The sequence below is a fragment of the Rutilus rutilus genome (genome assembly GCF_951802725.1).
Source record: "Rutilus rutilus genome assembly, chromosome: 23".
In the NCBI taxonomy this organism is placed as follows: Eukaryota; Metazoa; Chordata; class Actinopteri; order Cypriniformes; family Leuciscidae; genus Rutilus; species Rutilus rutilus.
In genome coordinates this window covers 12,875,450-12,893,737 of record NC_140233.1, presented here as the reverse complement: position 1 = coordinate 12,893,737, position 18,288 = coordinate 12,875,450, and the positions used below count along the sequence as shown (strand labels likewise).

The following is an 18,288-nucleotide window of genomic DNA, read 5'->3' as shown; positions in this document are numbered from 1 at the left end:
ACGTTACCTCTAAGGTAAACAACGTAATGCCAAACCTACAAATGTGGGAAGAATCCTTTATATTAGCGTCCGAACTTTTCTGTTTTCCTGTTTTAATATATTTATAGCTTAGTTTTTGCTTCTATAACATACTTAAAATGATAAAGGAAAATAAAATGCTTTCTACATGTTCTTACCGTACTTATCCCCAAAATGCGAGTTTTTCGGTTTGCGTTTGACCCTCCTCAGCTTCCGTCCTCCGCGCTGACGTCCAGAATCATGGCGGCTGTCACTCTGCTTTGCCGTCCTGCCGGTGTCCTTCCCAAGCTTTCAGGTGAGCTCACCGTTAGATTACTTTACCATACAGAGAGTGGGACTGTATAGAAACACTGTTATAGCTGAGGCTATTAACAGGACGAATAATATAGCGATTAGATCATGTTTAAAGGAAATCTTTTTTCTTGTGTTTTGTGACCCCGGCTGAAGACATCAGGCCTCGTTTGTGCACTAGAACAGATGCAGTATACCGTATAAATGTGCTACTGTGTCATTTAAAACTATAAAAAAGAGTCGTTTTATTGCAGGACTTTAATTTGATCATTTTTATCTTAATGCTGTTGTCGCATACAGGGTGCAGTGTAGCATAATCCGAGAGTAGGTCTCAAAACATAGTGAGCTCCCTACTTAGATGGTGTTTATTTACATCACAGGCGCACATAAGATGCCCGAAATGAGTCTTTTATTATTTTCTATAATTTTATACTTTCTGCAACATTTAAAATGCTATATTTTTATGCTATATTGTTATTCTGAAGCATCAAGTCGTACTGCCCTTTATCTATCACATTTAACCCTGTTTATAAAAATCATGTATGTTATATGTAATATATATATATATATATATATATATATATATATATATATATATACATTTAAACAGAACAGTTTATTGAACCTGTAGACAAAATATATTTTAAAAATCTTCCATTTTTTTATGTTTTGTATCATATTTGATACATCAGGCCTTTGTTGCCCATATAGTATGATATTGGAGAAATGTGGAGCTCATACTTCAGGAGCGAAAAAAACAAAAACTAAGCAAAGATATGCAGTCTGATACATTTATACTGACAAAAAGTAAGATGAATTCTTGTAATGTAAGTGATATAAATGCTATACTATAGCATACTACTTGTGTATGTATCATCATGTATATATCATACTACATGTAGTAGATTGCTTACAACAGGTTTTCCAGCAAAGTTTTGATCATGTTGATAATGTATATGTTATACAGTACACATTATAGGGTTATAGGGTTTCATCTGTGTATTTGAATTATTTCAATAAACATTTTATGTCTATATTATTTTAATAGACATTTGTTTTCACATGGTTTATTTCCTCTGTTCGTCAGGCACCTGTTCTCCAGTGTTGCTGGCGGCTGGGCCTGTGACTGTTCAGCACAGGAAGATCCATCATGCCGTGGTGCCGAAAGGAAAAGGAGGCCGCTCGTCCTCCAGTGGAGTAGCTGCGACAGTGTTTGGAGCCACTGGATTCCTTGGGAGATATGTTGTCAACCGACTCGGTGAGTCCACATATCGCTCATCGTAAAAGCCGGAATGAACCTCAGTCACTTACAAGCATTTGCCGTTTCATTCGTTTGAAATGTTGTTGGGGTTTGTTTTAGGACGTATGGGCTCCCAGGTCGTGATTCCTCACCGATGTGACCAGTACGATCTTATGTACCTCAGACCTATGGGTGATCTCGGCCAGATCATCTTTATGGTGAGTACACCCATAACCATGTGGGTTATTTCTAGAGGAAGAGTTTTCTTTCTAATGAAAGTGGGCTAAGCTGATAAAATTGACTCTTTTACAGGAATGGGATGCAAGAGATAAGGAATCGATCAAAAGAGCGATCGCTCACTCCAACGTGGTGATCAACCTTGTGGGAAGAGAGTGGGAGACCAGGTACTGGAAAATAAGGCTGTGCGATTTGGCGGGAAAATCTAATTGCAATTTTTGCAAATATTGTGATTGTGACTTAAAAATTCCAGGTTTGTAGGGCTGTACAATTTGGCCAAAATGTTTTGATTATATATCAATGTGTCTATATGCTAATAATAAAATATTACTGCAACACTATAAAAATTATATCAAATTAATATTTATATCAGTTTTAATATTTCACTGTAAAAAAATTACTTTACAACTGTAAAATTACAATATTAATATTTATGGTCTTCAAATGTTTTTTATTCTCAAATGTTAAACCATGAAACTTTTATTTTGATGAAAAACGGCAGGGAGCCTCTAAAGCTTCTCTTTTTACAGTTTACAGAGTTTTTCTTAGCCATTTTATGAAATTAAATTCTGCCTAAGCTAAACGAAATTCTACCTTAGATACCTCGACGTGTTCTACAGATATATTTATATAGTTTGTTTCTGTAAAACATGTTACAGGAACTACAAGTTTGAAGATATCTTCGTCTCCATCCCCCAGCAGATCGCGAGGGCAGCTCGTGAAGCCGGAATTAAAAAATTTATCCATATGTCCCACCTTAATGCAGATATCCGCAGCCCCTCTAAGTATCTAAGGAATAAGGTAACGGTAACATCCCTATTCAAAAACTCTATGTGCATAGAGTTTAAGTGGAACTTCAACGATTTTCATCCCGCTTTGTATTGTTATCATGTCGGTAGTAAATGCATATGAACTATGTTACATTTATTTTATTACATGTAATCAATTACTATCCAGCAGTGCCCTGTGCATTATGGTTATTGACGTTTTCCTACCTATTTGGTAAAAGGGAAGACATTAGCATTTTTTTCTGTTTTCTCTAGTCAGGTAGCACTAATTAAAAAATAATCATAATTCACCGTTCTACTACATAGGCAGCCGAGTTTTATTATCAGCCCAATTTGTCAGGGAAGTATCCCTTTAAAAACTTAAAAAATAAATTACTTTCTTAATGCATATTATTGATTGTTACTGTGCTCGATTCCTTACTACATCATAATACTCTAAAGAAAGAAAATATCAAAAAACTTTTTCGTTTCTCCACTGACAAAACCTATGCTGAAAATCACCTTAAGCAATAACCATAATGCTATTTAGGCTGCTCCTAATGTAGATAAACCTTTCTGAAGTCAATAGTAATGCATTCTACAAATTTAAAGCATGATTGAATGATAAAGTATGATGATTGCACTGTTCTTGTGTCATAACTGGTTGTAATGAGTTGTACTCTTGCAGGCTGTAGGAGAGGCAGCGGTGCGGGAAGAGTTCCCTGATGCCGTCATTATGAAACCCTCGGAGTGCTTCGGAAGAGAAGATAGATTCTTGAACCACTTTGCTAGTAGGTATCTGACTGCACCCTGAAAACGGTTACTGATTGGAACAATTTAATATTTGCCTTCATTTTATGTGGTAGATCTGTCTGAAAGAGACAGTTCACCCAAAAATGAGAGTTCTGTTATTTTGCAAAGCTCTGTTATCAATAAACTGAATATAAGTTTTAAAAAAAGTTAGCACAATTTGCTTTCCCCAGTCTGTTTCCATCCAATTGGCATTTTACTAATAAAAGTGTAATGGCATCCTATACATTTTTTTTTATCAAAAATAAAAACATTCTACCCTTGAGCCATTTCCATGCATAATTTTGTGTATTTTGCAAATTCTGCATTTTTCGCATTCCCAGATATCACCAAATTTTTGTGGAATGGAGAAAGTAGTGAGATAGTTTAAATGAATTCAGAATGCAGTTTTACTTTTTTCATCTTCAGCACAAAATGTGTAAAACATTTTAATTTGCAACTTAAATTGACAAAATTTTAATCCCTGCTGAGAAAAAATTCACGGAAAATACTTTTGATTGTAATATACAATGGGAAGGTCATGAGACCATATAAATAATGTTTTTCTGAATTTAGATTCCACTGTATTTAAAGTTTGATTAGATTTAATCCACTCTTGAACATTACAGAGAAACAGCGATTAAATGGAAGCAACATACAGATGCATTTGTAGTTCTGTCATGTGATCACATTTATTTGTGTTAAAACTCTTGTTCTCTACAAAAACAGTTGAAGTATCGACGTTGAGTTAAAGTTCTTGCTTCGATAATTCGATAATTACCATTTCCGTCAGCTGTTGGTGAATATTTAGAAACTTGGCTTTTAATTCACCCTCATTTTGTTCCAAACCAGACATTCTATTTTCTGCCAAATACAAATAGCACATTTGTACCCAACCCAACCTTGTTTTGTTGAATCCATAATATTTCCTGTAATTGTCTGTTTAGACATGCGTTGGTTTGGTAAAGCTGTACCTCTAATTGGAATGGGCAAGAAGACAGTCAAGCAGCCTGTTCATGTAAGTATCAAACTTGAACACAAGAACACATCTTATTTAAAGTGCACCTATTATGCCTTTTCAGATATTACCTTTCATGTAGTGTGTAATATAGCTGTTTGTGAATGTGAAAAGTCTGCAAAGTTTTTGCACAAAGTTATTGTCTCCAAAAAGAAAGAACCGATTCTGAACTGCCTGAAATGAGGCGTATTCCAGTCTTACTTCCTGCACAAACCTACGCAGGTTTGTAACAAATTTGTATGATGCCAGCCTATGACCTTCATTGGCTGCCCTTGAACAACGTCTGTTTTGACTCGCACTCAAACACTGTAGTTGTAGGCATGGAAGTTTGGTTTGTTGTTGTCGTCATGATGTTGTTTTCTGCGCTGCGAAAGCAAATCCACTTTGCATCCACTTCCAAGGTATGAGGACTCAAATTGATATGGTAAAACCGATGGCATCATTACTGTTCGTATTGCTGTCGAAATTCAGATATGGTAGTGTCTGAACCAATCAAAACGGACTGGGCCGGCCATCTGACCAATCAGAGCAGAGCAGGCTCTCAAAAAGGAGGAGTTTAGAGAGACCGAATCGTTTTTCTAAATATTTTAGACACTGTGAGAAAAGAGGTGATGCTGCAATATATATTATGAGAAAATTAAAGAGTTTTTCGAACTTGAATGCATGTAAACCTGACCTTCAAAACAAAATTAGGAACCTTTAAAGTAGCCCTTAAATTTACATGATCTCTTGTTATTTGAGATTAAAGATTAAATATTTTACCCTTGTTTACTTTTTAAAGGTGGTGGATGTGGCCAAAGCCATTGTCAATGCAGTGAAAGACCTCGATGCTAATGGGAAAACGTATGCATTAGTTGGGTAAGAAACAGCCCCATTTCTCCTTCACTGCCTTCTAATTTTTCAAAAGAAATTATGCATTTCCTGCATAATGCATTTCATATGATTTATTGCGTCTGAAAACTTGAATCTCTTGCTTCACAGGCCCAACCGGTATCTACTTCATGACTTGGTAGAGTATGTGTACGCACTGGCACACAGGCCATTTTTGGCTTATCCCATGCCTCGCCCTCTTTATCAGTAAGCATCTCATAAAAAATCATTACATATTACTATTCTTAAAGGGATAGTTCACTCGAAAATGAAAATTCTGGCAACAATTACTCACCCTCATGTCATTCCAAACCCATAAGACTTCAGAGCACAAATGTCTCTCCATTGAAAGTTTTAATCACCCAAAACTCTGACGCTTAAAAATGTTCATAAACAGATTGTAAAAGAAATCAAGTGGTTTAATCCCTTTTTTATTCACATATAAACAGTGTCTGCTTACTATATTTGTGTGCTTTTGAGTGATCCCTTTAACCTTTACAGAGGTTTACTTCGGCAGCCTCATATTCACTTTGTGTTCTCTGGTTTTAGCCTCATCGCAAGCTTTTTTGAGATGAACCCTTTCGAGCCCTGGACAACCCGTGATAAAGTCGACCGGGTATGTGTGTCAGAGCATTACAACATAATATATTTAGTTTACTATGAAGAACTTACCAAGTAATCTAAACCCTCATTTGCAGTTCCACACAACGGACATGAAGTGCTCCGACCTCCCAGGACTGGAAGACTTGGGCATCACACCTTCCTCCATCGAGCAGAAGGCCATCGAAACCTTGCGTCGCCATCGCCGTTACCGTTATCTGGATGCTGAGCTCGGAGACACCAAGCCCGCCAAAACAGTCAGCTTTTAAGCATGCGGTGGTCGATCCTGTGTCCAGTCAGCTCTCTGCTGGTCCTCACTTTGTCTAGTTTGACTTTTTCTGTACATAAATAAAGATATACAACCTATAGCTTTGGCTCATGTTTTTTTCTTGAGGGGAGTGAGATGCATTTACGTATATTTGCCTGACGCAGAACACATTACAGATGGGAGGGATGTGATTATAATTTTTTTTTTTTTTTTATGAAAAATGTTGTTTACTAAATATTCAATGTTTTTTAAATATTGTAGGTGATTTACTTAAATAGAAATTAACATTGATCACTTGACTGATGTTAGCTTACGTCATTCTTAGGTGAAGATCGTACTAGATCATAGGTGAAGTTTTGTTTTATTGTTTTGCTCACCCACACATTTTTTTATTTTTAAATTATTTTAAAAATATTTTAGACTAAAGAAATTAATTCTTTTTTCCATCATTAAAATGATCAAAACTGACAGTAAAGACTTAAACTGTTGAAAATAATTTCTATTTTAAATAAATGCTGTTCTCTTGAAATGTATCAGTTTCCACAAAAATATTAAGCAGCACAACTGTTGCGAACATTATTAAGAAATGTTTCTTGATCAGCAATATTAGAATGATTTCTGAAGGATCATGTGACACTGAAGACTGGAGTAATGATGCTGTAAATTCAGCTTTGCATGATCACAGGAATAAACATTTTAAAATAATTATTTTCAATTATCCTAACATTTCAGTTACTTTTTTCTTATACTTTTAACACAAATTTGTTTTGTTGGTGCCTTGGTGAGGATATATAACTCCCTATATATGTCAGACACTAACCCAGTGTCTCTGCAAGAACTTTGACTTCATGCTTCTGATAAAGTCAGTGATAACATTAACCACTCCCATTACCTATCAGAGGTGTCAGAACCAGTGAATTACACCTTGCTTACTTGCAAAATCATGAAAAAGGCGTTCATACTTACCCTCATGACATTCCAAACCGCAAGGACATTTTGAAAATGAGGGTTGCTGAAAGATTTAGTGTGATAGTTTTTGCCGTCATAGTTTACAGTCTTATGTACATGTCATTTATCAGACAGGAGAAGAGTAATGACAACAGGCTACAAAGGCCAGAAGATCTGGAGGCTCATAGAAGACTGAAGAGAATAGAAGATCAAGTTGATAAAATAGGTGAGTTTACATATATATATATATATATATATACATACACACACACGAGTTTAAACTTACACATAATTAAACAGAGTAAAGGTTATGCGTTTGGGATAGTAATAGTCCGAAGTGAGGCGATGGGATGCTGTAAAACTGTCATAAAACAGAGGCAAGTCTGCTGAATGTATACCTCCTGGGGCTAATGTTGACTTAATGAGCTTCTCCCATGTTAATTAGATTAATTACCTGAACGTGCTCCTCCCGAACTTTGTTAATAAAATATCATTAGCCGACAGACTCACCTCGGTCCCACGACAGTTTTCCAGCATCCCTCCTCCACCCCAATTCCTAGCTCACTTATCTGTTTCTATCCCAATCCCAGCCAGGGAAACTCTGCGTTCGAGACACATTTTGAGTTCGGAAAGCACGCCAAATACATTCGTTCTGTTTCCTACATTCGATTACATGCAAGTGTGATCTCGTGAAGTTTTCATTATATTGTGGCACTATCTCCAATGTTATATCTACTTTAATTTTCAGCCAAATTCATAGAGGTTGTTGTGGAGCAGAAAACTGAGATTAAGAAGTTGTATCCTCAATCGCCTCTATTCAGTTCATGGGGAGCTGAACTTACAGAAGAGGAACAGATGGAAGCAGAGAGGCAGTTTCAGGAGTACGGATACAATGTGTTCCTCAGTAACAGATTACCAGTAAACAGAACAATTCCTGATACTCGAGATCACAGGTAACACCTTCATAACTTTGAAAAAAATTTGTTTCCTGTAACACTTCTTATTATTGTTGAGGAATCTTAAAGTGACAGAACCGGTCAAATGTTTGGAAACATTAGTATTTTTAATGTTTTTGAAAGAAGTCTTTTATGCTCATCCAGTCTGCATTTATTTAATCAAAAATACAGAAAAAAAGTGCTACTGTGAAATATTATTACAATTGAAAAAAATGGATTTCTATTATAATATAGGCTACTTTAGAATATAATTCATTTCTGTGATGCAAAGCTAAATTTTCAACATCATTACTCCAGTCTTCAGTTTCACATGATCCTTAAGAAATCATTTTAATATGCTGATTTATTATCAATGTTGGAAACAGTTGTGCTGCTTAATATATATATATATATATATACACAATGACCCGAAGCACACAGCCAGGATAACCAAGGAGTGGCTCTGTAAGAAGCATATCAAGGTTCTGGCGTGGCCTAGCCAGTCTCCAGACCTAAACCCAATAGAGATTGCCATCCCATTGTCATGTTGGAAGACCCAGCCTCGACCCATCTTCAACGCTCTAACTGAGGGAAGGAGGTTGTTCCCCAAAATCTCGCAATACATGGCCCCGGTCATCCTCTCCTTAATACAGTGCAGTCGCCCTGTCCCATGTGCAGAAAAACACCCCCAAAGCATGATGCTACCACCCCCATGCTTCACAGTAGGGATGGTGTTCTTGGGATGGTACTCATCATTCTTCTTCCTCCAAACACGTTTAGTGGAATTATGACCAAAAAGTTCTATTTTGGTCTCATCTGACCACATGACTTTCTCCCATGACTCCTCTGGATCATCCAAATGGTCATTGGCAAACTTAAGAAGGGCCTTGACATGTGCTGGATTAAGCAGGGGAACCTTCCGTGCCATGCATGATTTCAAACCATGACGTCTTAGTGTATTACCAACAGTAACCTTGGAAACGGTGGTCCCAGCTCTTTTCAGGTCATTGACCAGCTCCTCCCGTGTAGTTCTGGGCTGATTTCTCACCTTTCTTAGGATCATTGAGACCCCACGAGGTGAGATCTTGCATGGAGCCCCAGTCCGAGGGAGATTGACAGTCATGTTTAGCTTCTTCCATTTTCTAATGATTGCTCCAACAGTGGACCTTTTTTCACCAAGCTGCTTGGCAATTTCCCCGTAGCCCTTTCCAGCCTTGTGGAGGTGTACAATTTTGTCTCTAGTGTCTTTGGACAGCTCTTTGGTCTTGGCCATGTTAGTAGTTGGATTCTTACTGATTGTATGGTGTGGACAGGTGTCTTTATGCAGCTAACGACCTCAAACAGGTGCATCTAATTTAAGATAATAAATGGAGTGGAGGTGGACATTTTAAAGGCAGACTAACAGGTCTTTGAGGGGCAGAATTCTAGCTGATAGACAGGTGTTCAAATACTTATTTGCAGCTGTATCATACAAATAAATAGTTAAAAAATCATATATTGTGATTTCTGGATTTTTTTTTTTAGATTATGTCTCTCACAGTGGACATGCACCTACGATGACAATTTCAGACCCCTCCATGATTTCCAAGTGGGAGAACTTGCAAAATAGCAGGGTGTTCAAATACTTATTTTCCTCACTGTATATATATATATATATATATATATATATATATATATATATATATATATATATATATATATATATATTTAATATATTAAAAAAAATGTTATATCACAAAAATAAATTATATTTTAAAGTATATTAAAATAGAAAACCATTATTTTAAATATTTCACAATAGAACGGGGTTTTTTTTCAGTATTTTTGAGCAAATAAATGCAGGCTTGATGACCACTCTACTCCAAACTTGCTGGTACTAGTGTATGCATTTATAAACTTTAATATATATATTACAGATGTGCTGTGAAGATCTACCCAAAGGACCTGCCATCTATTAGTGTGGTTCTGATTTATTTAAATGAGGCTCTGTCAGTCATTAAAAGGGCAGTCCGCAGCATCATTGACAAAACACCTGCTCATCTACTAACAGAAATCATCCTGGTGGATGACTACAGCTTGAATGGTTAGTTTTGCCCTAAATATTTGTTACATTTTATTTATTGGAGAAGTAAAAAATATTTAAGATATTAGATGTTCAGATAATATATTTTTAACTGTATTTTTATTTTTCTAAAACGTTTTTTTTCCTGTTAGGCATGAATCTGAGGTTATAAAGAAAATAATAAATATTTACACAGTGTGCATTAATTAATTTATAGATTATTCTATTAAATATTCTAATATATTATATGATAATATAAATAATTAAATATAACAATTTAATGCTATTAAATATTTTACATTTCTTAACAGAGGATCTGCAATTGCCTATAGATAGGTACATAGGTCTCATTAATAAAGACAAACCTGGCTTAATCAAGAAAGTGAGACACAAAAGGCATATGGGTCTTGCCAAGGCAAGAATGTCAGGCTGGGAAGCGGCCAAAGGCCAGGTAGTGGCCATTCTGGATGCCCATATTGAGGTTCACAAGGAATGGTAAATACTACCACAGTGTGAGTATGATAACATGAGGATCTTATACTGTCTTTGGTAAATAAACATTTGACCGCCTTATTGTTCTAGGGCAGAGCCACTGCTTGCAAGAATCAAAGCAGACAGGACAATTGTGCTTTCGCCAGTGTTTGACAAAGTGCGTTTTGACACCCTGGAGATTATTAAATATTACCCCTCTGCTCATGCGTTTGACTGGAACCTTTGGTGTATGTACGAGTCTTTCCGGCCAGAATGGTACGAAATGAACGACCCATCAGAACCAGGGAAGTAAGTGGTGTAACTTTTTCACCATTTTAAAAAGGTTTCATAATGCACTATACATTACTATGCACTCAAATGTGTAGCGTATGAATTTTAATAAGGTTATTTTGTCATTTAACATTGGAGTCTAACAGACTCTCCCCCTCCACTATGCATGGAAATCGGCGACAGTTGACTACACTAAGTGTCCAATATTCCCCCAAAAATTCGGTTAATTGAGTGTATCATCCGGGTATTTGAAGTGCATTTTTTCATTTTGGAATTTTCAGTGTGACCCCAGAGCACATGTAGGCCTAGGTCTAAGATGTCTTCTCAAGAGCGCTTCATCTGGAAGGCATCTATTGTGTTGTGTACAAACATCTGATAAACGTCTTTTAAAAGTAATTTTGACATACATTCTAACATTTTCTAAATGTCTATTTAACGTCTGACAGGAAACTGCTAATAGATGCGTTTCAGATGAGCAAACACTCTAAAAAAAAGTCTTCCAGATAAAAACATGCACTTCAAATAGACGTCTCTGTGATGTACGTGTGCTACTCGCTCTATACTACAAAACTGCATAGAATAGTGCAGAAGTATGCAAATTGGGACGCACCACTTTAATTTTTTTTTAAAAATGTTTTAACTCCTTCCCTGCCATTGACGGAAATCTACGCCTTTCCATGTTTTCACTGTTATACGGTAGGGCAGGGATAGGCAACTCCGGTCCTGGAGGGCCACTGTCCTGCAGAGTTTAGCTCCAACCCTAATTAAACACACCTGAACAAGGCAATCAGTGTTTTCAGGATTACTAGATAGATACAGGCAGGTGAGTTTTTATCAGGGCTGAAGCTAAACTCTGCAGGACAGTGGCCCTCCAGGACCGGAGTTGCCTATCCCTGCGGTAGGGGCACTATTACACATCTTCTGAAAGAGTACTGAATCTTCAGATGAAAACACATGTGAAGAAGCAGAAACAAGCGATATCATATGTAAAATAACGTAATCATCAATATTAAACAGCATAAAAAAAATAAAAATGTTACTGAATGAAATGTCGACCAAGGACAAGGTACAGGACTGTGAAGCTTTGGGGTGTTGATGGATTCGATCTACCCCAGGCAGCAACATCGTGTCGGTCCAGATCCGGCCCACATCTGGTACGTGTGGAATCCACATGTACCAGACGTGGCCTGGATCTGGGCCGACACTACGTTGCTGTCTAGGACCCCATCTGTGTTTTGATCATCATTCTGAATTCTTTCTTATCTAAATGCAGTTTTTAATCCCATATTATAATCCAAGGACATGACAACATGCTTAAAGTCACCATGCAATCTAAATGGACAATTCTTGTTTTGTTTTTTGTTTTATTCCAGTAGCTATTTATTTAAAAAATATATTAATTAATATAATTCAAATGTATTTAATTCATGTGACCTCATAATCTTTCATCAAAATAACTTTCCCTCCCTCTTGCAGCGAGTCAGCGACATCTCTTCCTTCTCTGATGATGTGTTTATTGGCGCGACAACCTGTCACTCACATGACATCACAGCAATAGCAAATTACAACCATCCAATCAATTCCCAAAGGGCAAAATCAAGTCCCACCCTAAATTTTTTTTTTTCCTGTTTGAGAAGCCGTTTCACTCCGATATACATCACAATAGGAGAAAGACCATCACAACTTCCATTTCATGTCGGCTTCAATAAATAGGCTACAGTTTGCAGTTTATCATTTGATTGAAGTAGAACAAATAGTCAGTTACTTTTTCTGCATTGTTAGGAGTCCCTCAATCATGGGTATCTTTGTCGCTGATCGTCAATTCCTGGGAGAAATTGGAGTTTTGGATGAAGGAATGACAATTTATGGGGGTGAAAATGTTGAACTTGCAATACGTGTAAGTTATTACTGCACATTGTGCACCCAAAAAATGCATATAACGTGTAAAAAGTGCTTGAATATAATCAATATCTGATATTTAATTAATTAAATCAGGTCTGGCTCTGTGGCGGGAGTATTGAAGTGGTGCCATGTTCAAAGATCGCGCACATTGAAAGAGCACATAAGCCTTATTCACCGGATCTCAGCAAACCCATGATTCGAAATGCTCTGAGAGTGGCTGAAATCTGGATGGATGAATATAAATCAAACGTGAATATTGCCTGGAATCTCCCTCTAAAGGTAACAGTAATAGTAAACATTGTTTCAAGGTCAGGTCAAGATAAGTTGAATATTAACAGTCTTGTTTAACTATTCATTTCATTGATCTTCATATCACACTGGACGTTAATAAAATTACCGTTTTTCCTCTAGGATCATGGGATTGATATTGGTGATGTGACTGAAAGAAAACAGTTACGAGATAAACTCAAATGTAAGCCCTTTAAATGGTATCTGGAAAACATATATCCTCTGCTAGACGGGTGGAAAGACATAATGGGTTATGGCGCGGTAAGTTGCTCAAAGTCTTCTAGTATACACCATTTCCCTCCCAAGAAGAGATATAAATGAATAAATTAAGTTTATAGTTGGTCCATCTAACCCAGTTATTCCAAAACTGCTGCTGTTTATTTTCATGACAGTTGAAGAATGATCTTCAAGAAGACTACTGCGTTGATCAAGGACCTGTTCCTGGAAGTGTACCTATTCTCTATGACTGTCATTACTATGACTCTCAGGTACTGTATGTAAGTGTAAATCTTTGCTGTGAACAGCTACGTCCAAAATGCACTCTTCATTTCAACATCTCTTACAGCATTGTTACTACAACAGTAATGGAGAGATCTACATTGGAGGAATCAAATCTCACACATATAACTCCAACCGTTGTCTAACGGATCCCGGTAGTGGAAGCACACCAGGGTTATGTGACTGTAAAGAAGCCAAAGAGAAAGGACTGAGTATATACTGGGACTTCACTCAGGTATGATCCTGCTGTGCATTTTATTTGTTATTTATTTTTATGGAATATTTCACACCACATTGCTTGCCTCTTTAAAAACAAAATATTTTATATATATATATATATATATATATATATATATATATATATATACATATACATATACATACATATATATATATATATATATATATATATATATATATATATATATATATATATATGTATATATATGTATATATGTATATATATGTATATATGTATATATATGTATATATGTATATATATGTATATATATGTATATATGTATATATATATGTATATATATATATATATATATATATATATATATATATATATATATATATATATATATATATATATATATATATATATGTATATATATATATGTGTGTGTGTGTGTGTATGTATGTATGTATATATATGTATGTGTATATATTCTGTATGTGTATATATACTGTATATAGATTTTTAATACAATCGCTAGGACACATTTCTCAATACTTGGGTCTCAAAATAATTTTTCCAAAGCACTTGCAAAGGTTTTCAGCCAACAAACACACTTTGTCAATCATAAAACACTAGCATCCAGGTAGTATTATACAATGTTTACTTTTGTAAAATTTCTTTACAAAACAAGAATGACACTCTCTACTGCTTATAATTCACTGCAGCATGTTACATGGTCAATGTTTGCATTACCGTACAAGGTAACACTTTATTTTACCGTGTCCTTAAAGGTGAACTAAGTAACTTTTTTACCTTAACTGAACAGCTTCGGAGTCAGTGGAATGGTTATATTACTTATTTCGGGTTGAATGGTGGTCGTTTCGCACCCCCCTGGTGCCCGTGAGTGGAAAATACGCACTTGCAACTTTGGGGCGGCGGGCCGCCGGCCGCCGGCCGCCGCGTCAGGAAGTCTCACGTGATATCAGGTCTCGCGATGTAAACAATTGCTTTACGGCCAAAAGAAATCTGCTAAAATGCCGTCATTATTGCGCTCTCTCACGCTGTTCGAACCCGAATGAAGAAGACGTTTTAAAGAATATCCCATCTGCTTTGATGTCGTTGATCTGCTAGCCTCTGGTGTCTGAGAATAGCCAACGAGTTTTTACAACAGTGTTGTCAAATATCTATTCCGAAGCTGTGGGGGGAGCTCTAGAGAGAAACCTGCGAGCAAAAAGCGAGAATACAGCGAAGAAATCCCGAAGTTACTGAATGCAGCTTTAATACATATGTTACATGTACATATGTTATATGTTACCATTGTAATAACAGGAAATTATACATAATTACATGCAACTAACCCTCAACAAAATCCTAATCCTACCCTAGCCCTATAGTAAGTACATGTAGTTAATTAATATTACTGTAAGCTCGCACTCGATCGGCCCAAAGCCGGCATCCGACCAGCGCGGAAGGTCTTTACGTGTTACTGTCTTTTTCTCGAGGCAAAGTATTTTTTGATTAAATGCAATACATTTGAATATGTATTCTCACGTTATTTCATCTGACTCCATAAATGAAAAGGTTTTAATGATATCTGTGCATCATTAAATGTGAGCGAATGTTTGACTATTCTTTTGAACTCTTTAATGAAAATAATGTCAAGGTCAGTTAGAATAATCAAATGTAACAATTTATTATGTCAGGTAAATGTATCATGCCAATTTCATAATCAATTCAAAGATAATCGATACAAAACATCAAATGCTCTGGAATAAAGAGAAGAGATTCAACATTAAGAAATACATGGCTGTACAGAGTCTCACTCTCAGCCTCACAGGCTAATCTGAAATACAGAAAGGCCCCGATCTTCTCGTTGCATTTCATTATATAGGCAGAAACTTCTTTCACATGGAAACAAATGCTAACAATGGGAATTTACATTCAGAGTTGACACCTTTTGGGGGGTAGGAGACCATTTGTCTAGAGCAGTGGTTCCCAATTCCAGTCCTCGTGACCCACTGCTCTGCACATTTTGTATGTCTCCCTTATTTAACACACCTGAACCAGATCATCAGCTCATTAGGAGAGACTCCATGAACTGAACTGAGTGTGTCAGATAAGAGAGACCTACAAAATGTGCAGAGCAGTGGGTCACGAGGACTGGAATTGGGAACCACTGGTCTAGAGACCACCTTCCTTTGTGTGCCATCTTTCTCTAAACTCTTAAAAACCTTATTACCTTTTGTTTTACTCGTTTGGAAATTAGACATTTGTACCAGTCGCACTGATACATTTCAAATGATACCAAACATGTATAATACTCGATAATTATTCACATTAAACCATTTAGATTCTTGGGTGAGTTTTTGGTGATCTTCGCATGGGGGAGAAGGAGTGGGGGATGAGGGAATGAAATGTAGATTAGGATGATTCGGGGGTGAGACTTTCGTCTCGATAGTGCACAAGGTCCTTTGTCCTCTCAGGGCCTCAAGTAGACTGCCTGGCATTTATCTAATTTCTCAAGTCTTAGTTATTTCAGTCTTACATTACTCAGGGCGTGGTGTGGCGCAATGGATAAGACACATGCCTTTGGTGTGAGAGACCCGGGTTCGAATCCACTGTGAGACACCAATGTGTCCCTGAGCAAGACACTTAACCCCTAGTTGCTCCAGAGGCGTGCGACCTCTGACATATATAGCAATTGTAAGTCGCTTTGGATAAAAGCGTCAGCTAAATGTAAAATGTAAATGTACTTAAATGTATAATTACATTGTAACAATGACACCTTAAAATAAAGTTTTCCCCTTTTGAGTGGATGCTAATGAAATTGAAAGACTAACACTTGTGCAGGTGTTCAGTTCCATCTAATTGCTTTGATTGTATTTTTTTTTTTGATTCAGAATATATTTCAATATCGTATTACTGTAGAAATGGTGCAGATTTATGTCTTATTCATTTTGTGTTCTAGGTTTTGTTTGTTAAACTTAAGTTTAACAGTAAAAAAAAAAAAAAAAAAAAAAATTTATGTGCAAATTGACCTTTCTAGTACATAAAGTTTTGGTGGTGTTTGTGTCTATGTGAGAAAAAGATTCATGTAAATTGAAAGATGTCGTCGTTGGATGCATTTTGTGCCAAAGCAATGATAAATGATCCACAGTTTAGCCCACATAGACTGCTGTTGTGATCACTGTGAAGAGCTGTGAAAATGTGACCTAAGTATTGAGAAATGTCCTAGCGATTGTAAAAAAAAAACCTAACATTTTTAAGTGTGTGGTTATTCTGTGTTCTCTATATAATTGAAGAATTTATATAATCAGTAAAACTTAATTTCATGTTTTCGTTTTAAATTTAGGGAAATGCAGTAAGAAATCGAAACACAAGCCGTTGTCTCGAGATCGGCCAAGGACAGGATTCCTACTATCATCTCATTTTGCAGACATGCACAGGACAAAAATGGACAATACAACATGTCAGCAAAGACTTTTAAAAGGGAACATTGTAAAGGGAATAAATGAAGAACAAACAAGTGTGCGTGTGCGTGTGCGTGTGCGTGTGCGTGTGCGTGTGTGTGTGCGTGTGTGTGCGTGTGCGTGTGCGTGTGCGCGTGCGTGTGCGCGTTTTTCTATCCCGGTGGGGACTTCAACCTGAATGCGCACTGACTCATGGGGACTTGTCACCGTTGGGACCTAAATTGATGTCCCCATGAGGAAACAAGTTTTTATTTTATTTTAATTTGATTTTTTATGTAAAATTGCAGAAAGTTTCTGTGATGAGTAGGTTTAGGGGAGAGAATATACAGTTTTTTGCAGTATAAAAATCAGTCTATGAAAGGTGCCCATAAAACATGAAACGTGTGTGTGTGTGTGTGTGTGTGTGTGTGTGTGTGTGTACCCACGGCCCTACAGAGGATAAAACAGTTTAAAGGATGGATGGATACCAAAACAATATGTGAATGTACATGGATACGTTTGATTTTGTGTGTGTGTGTGTGTGTGTGTGTGTGTGTGTGTGTGTGTGTGTGTGTGTGTGTGTGAGAGAGAGACACACCCGATAACAACTTTAAATTAACTGCCAGTTTAACCTGTGACAGGTTGTTTATTACTTTGAAACATTAAAACCTAAGGCCGAATGTTATACTGTTACTGTGAGGTCTGTTTTTTAACAGTGTATGCCAGTCTCAATCAGCCCAATGGCGGTATCCAATAGAACGGGTGAAGGTCTCTGCACATTATTGTCTTTTCTGCGTGGCAAAGTAATTTGATTCTAATTAAGCTTTTATCTGACTCCATTTTATCACGACCTCGAATTTAGGTTAGAATGCCAATTGGTTATGGTCATTTATATAATAGTTTAGCAATACATTTGGTTGTTCTATTTCACTCTTTACTTTATATTTTACTCGTTCATTAGGAATCTATGTCTCTCAGAGAGTCTCGCGCCGGCCGTTTACGCGGATCTCACGGTCACAAACTCGCCAGTCTGATCGATAACCAGAGGTTATGGCTAAAGCAGTTCAACAATGCCGCCACACACGCTTGCTATTGTTAAAAAGTACCCATGTAGCCACCTACAGTCGCACATATAACAACTTAGTGAAAGCCCTAACAATAA

General features: G+C 36.7%; 2 protein-coding genes across 3 annotated transcripts; both read left to right on the top strand.

Moving 5' to 3' along the window:
- The first annotated feature begins 225 nt into the window (after positions 1-225).
- Positions 226-6,198, top strand: ndufa9a (NADH:ubiquinone oxidoreductase subunit A9a). The gene is made up of 11 exons (XM_084397725.1): positions 226-313; positions 1,397-1,567; positions 1,670-1,767; positions 1,862-1,953; positions 2,446-2,587; positions 3,242-3,344; positions 4,290-4,360; positions 5,142-5,218; positions 5,342-5,437; positions 5,780-5,846; positions 5,929-6,198. The coding sequence occupies exons 1-11, from the start codon at positions 259-261 to the stop codon at positions 6,097-6,099; spliced, it is 1,143 nt and encodes a 380-aa protein (XP_084253851.1). The 5' UTR covers positions 226-258; the 3' UTR covers positions 6,100-6,198.
- Positions 6,199-7,086: 888 nt separating this feature from the next.
- Positions 7,087-17,810, top strand: LOC311282687 (putative polypeptide N-acetylgalactosaminyltransferase 8). Of its 2 annotated transcripts, none has more exons than XM_084396641.1 (11): positions 7,087-7,272; positions 7,795-7,999; positions 9,898-10,064; positions 10,355-10,538; positions 10,626-10,823; positions 12,588-12,702; positions 12,801-12,986; positions 13,119-13,256; positions 13,388-13,483; positions 13,561-13,728; positions 17,030-17,810. In XM_084396641.1, the coding sequence occupies exons 1-11, from the start codon at positions 7,101-7,103 to the stop codon at positions 17,162-17,164; spliced, it is 1,764 nt and encodes a 587-aa protein (XP_084252767.1). In that variant the 5' UTR covers positions 7,087-7,100; the 3' UTR covers positions 17,165-17,810. The 2 variants fall into 2 exon arrangements, with proteins under 2 accessions (XP_084252767.1, XP_084252768.1); XM_084396642.1 differs by lacking the exon at positions 7,087-7,272 and adding an exon at positions 7,564-7,721 and having other exon boundaries at positions 7,868-7,999.
- Positions 17,811-18,288: the final 478 nt, after the last annotated feature.

Bases quoted from the DNA above. Each gene is read 5' to 3' on its own strand.
- ndufa9a (XM_084397725.1), top strand. From the start codon at position 259: ATGGCGGCTGTCACTCTGCTTTGCCGTCCTGCCGGTGTCCTTCCCAAG. The intron at 2,588-3,241 runs GTAACGGTAACA...GTACTCTTGCAG, and splicing joins CTAAGTATCTAAGGAATAAG to GCTGTAGGAGAGGCAGCGGT. The intron at 5,847-5,928 runs GTATGTGTGTCA...CCTCATTTGCAG, and splicing joins CCCGTGATAAAGTCGACCGG to TTCCACACAACGGACATGAA.
- LOC311282687 (XM_084396641.1), top strand. From the start codon at position 7,101: ATGAGGGTTGCTGAAAGATTTAGTGTGATAGTTTTTGCCGTCATAGTT. The intron at 12,987-13,118 runs GTAACAGTAATA...TTTTTCCTCTAG, and splicing joins CCTGGAATCTCCCTCTAAAG to GATCATGGGATTGATATTGG. The intron at 13,257-13,387 runs GTAAGTTGCTCA...TTTTCATGACAG, and splicing joins ACATAATGGGTTATGGCGCG to TTGAAGAATGATCTTCAAGA.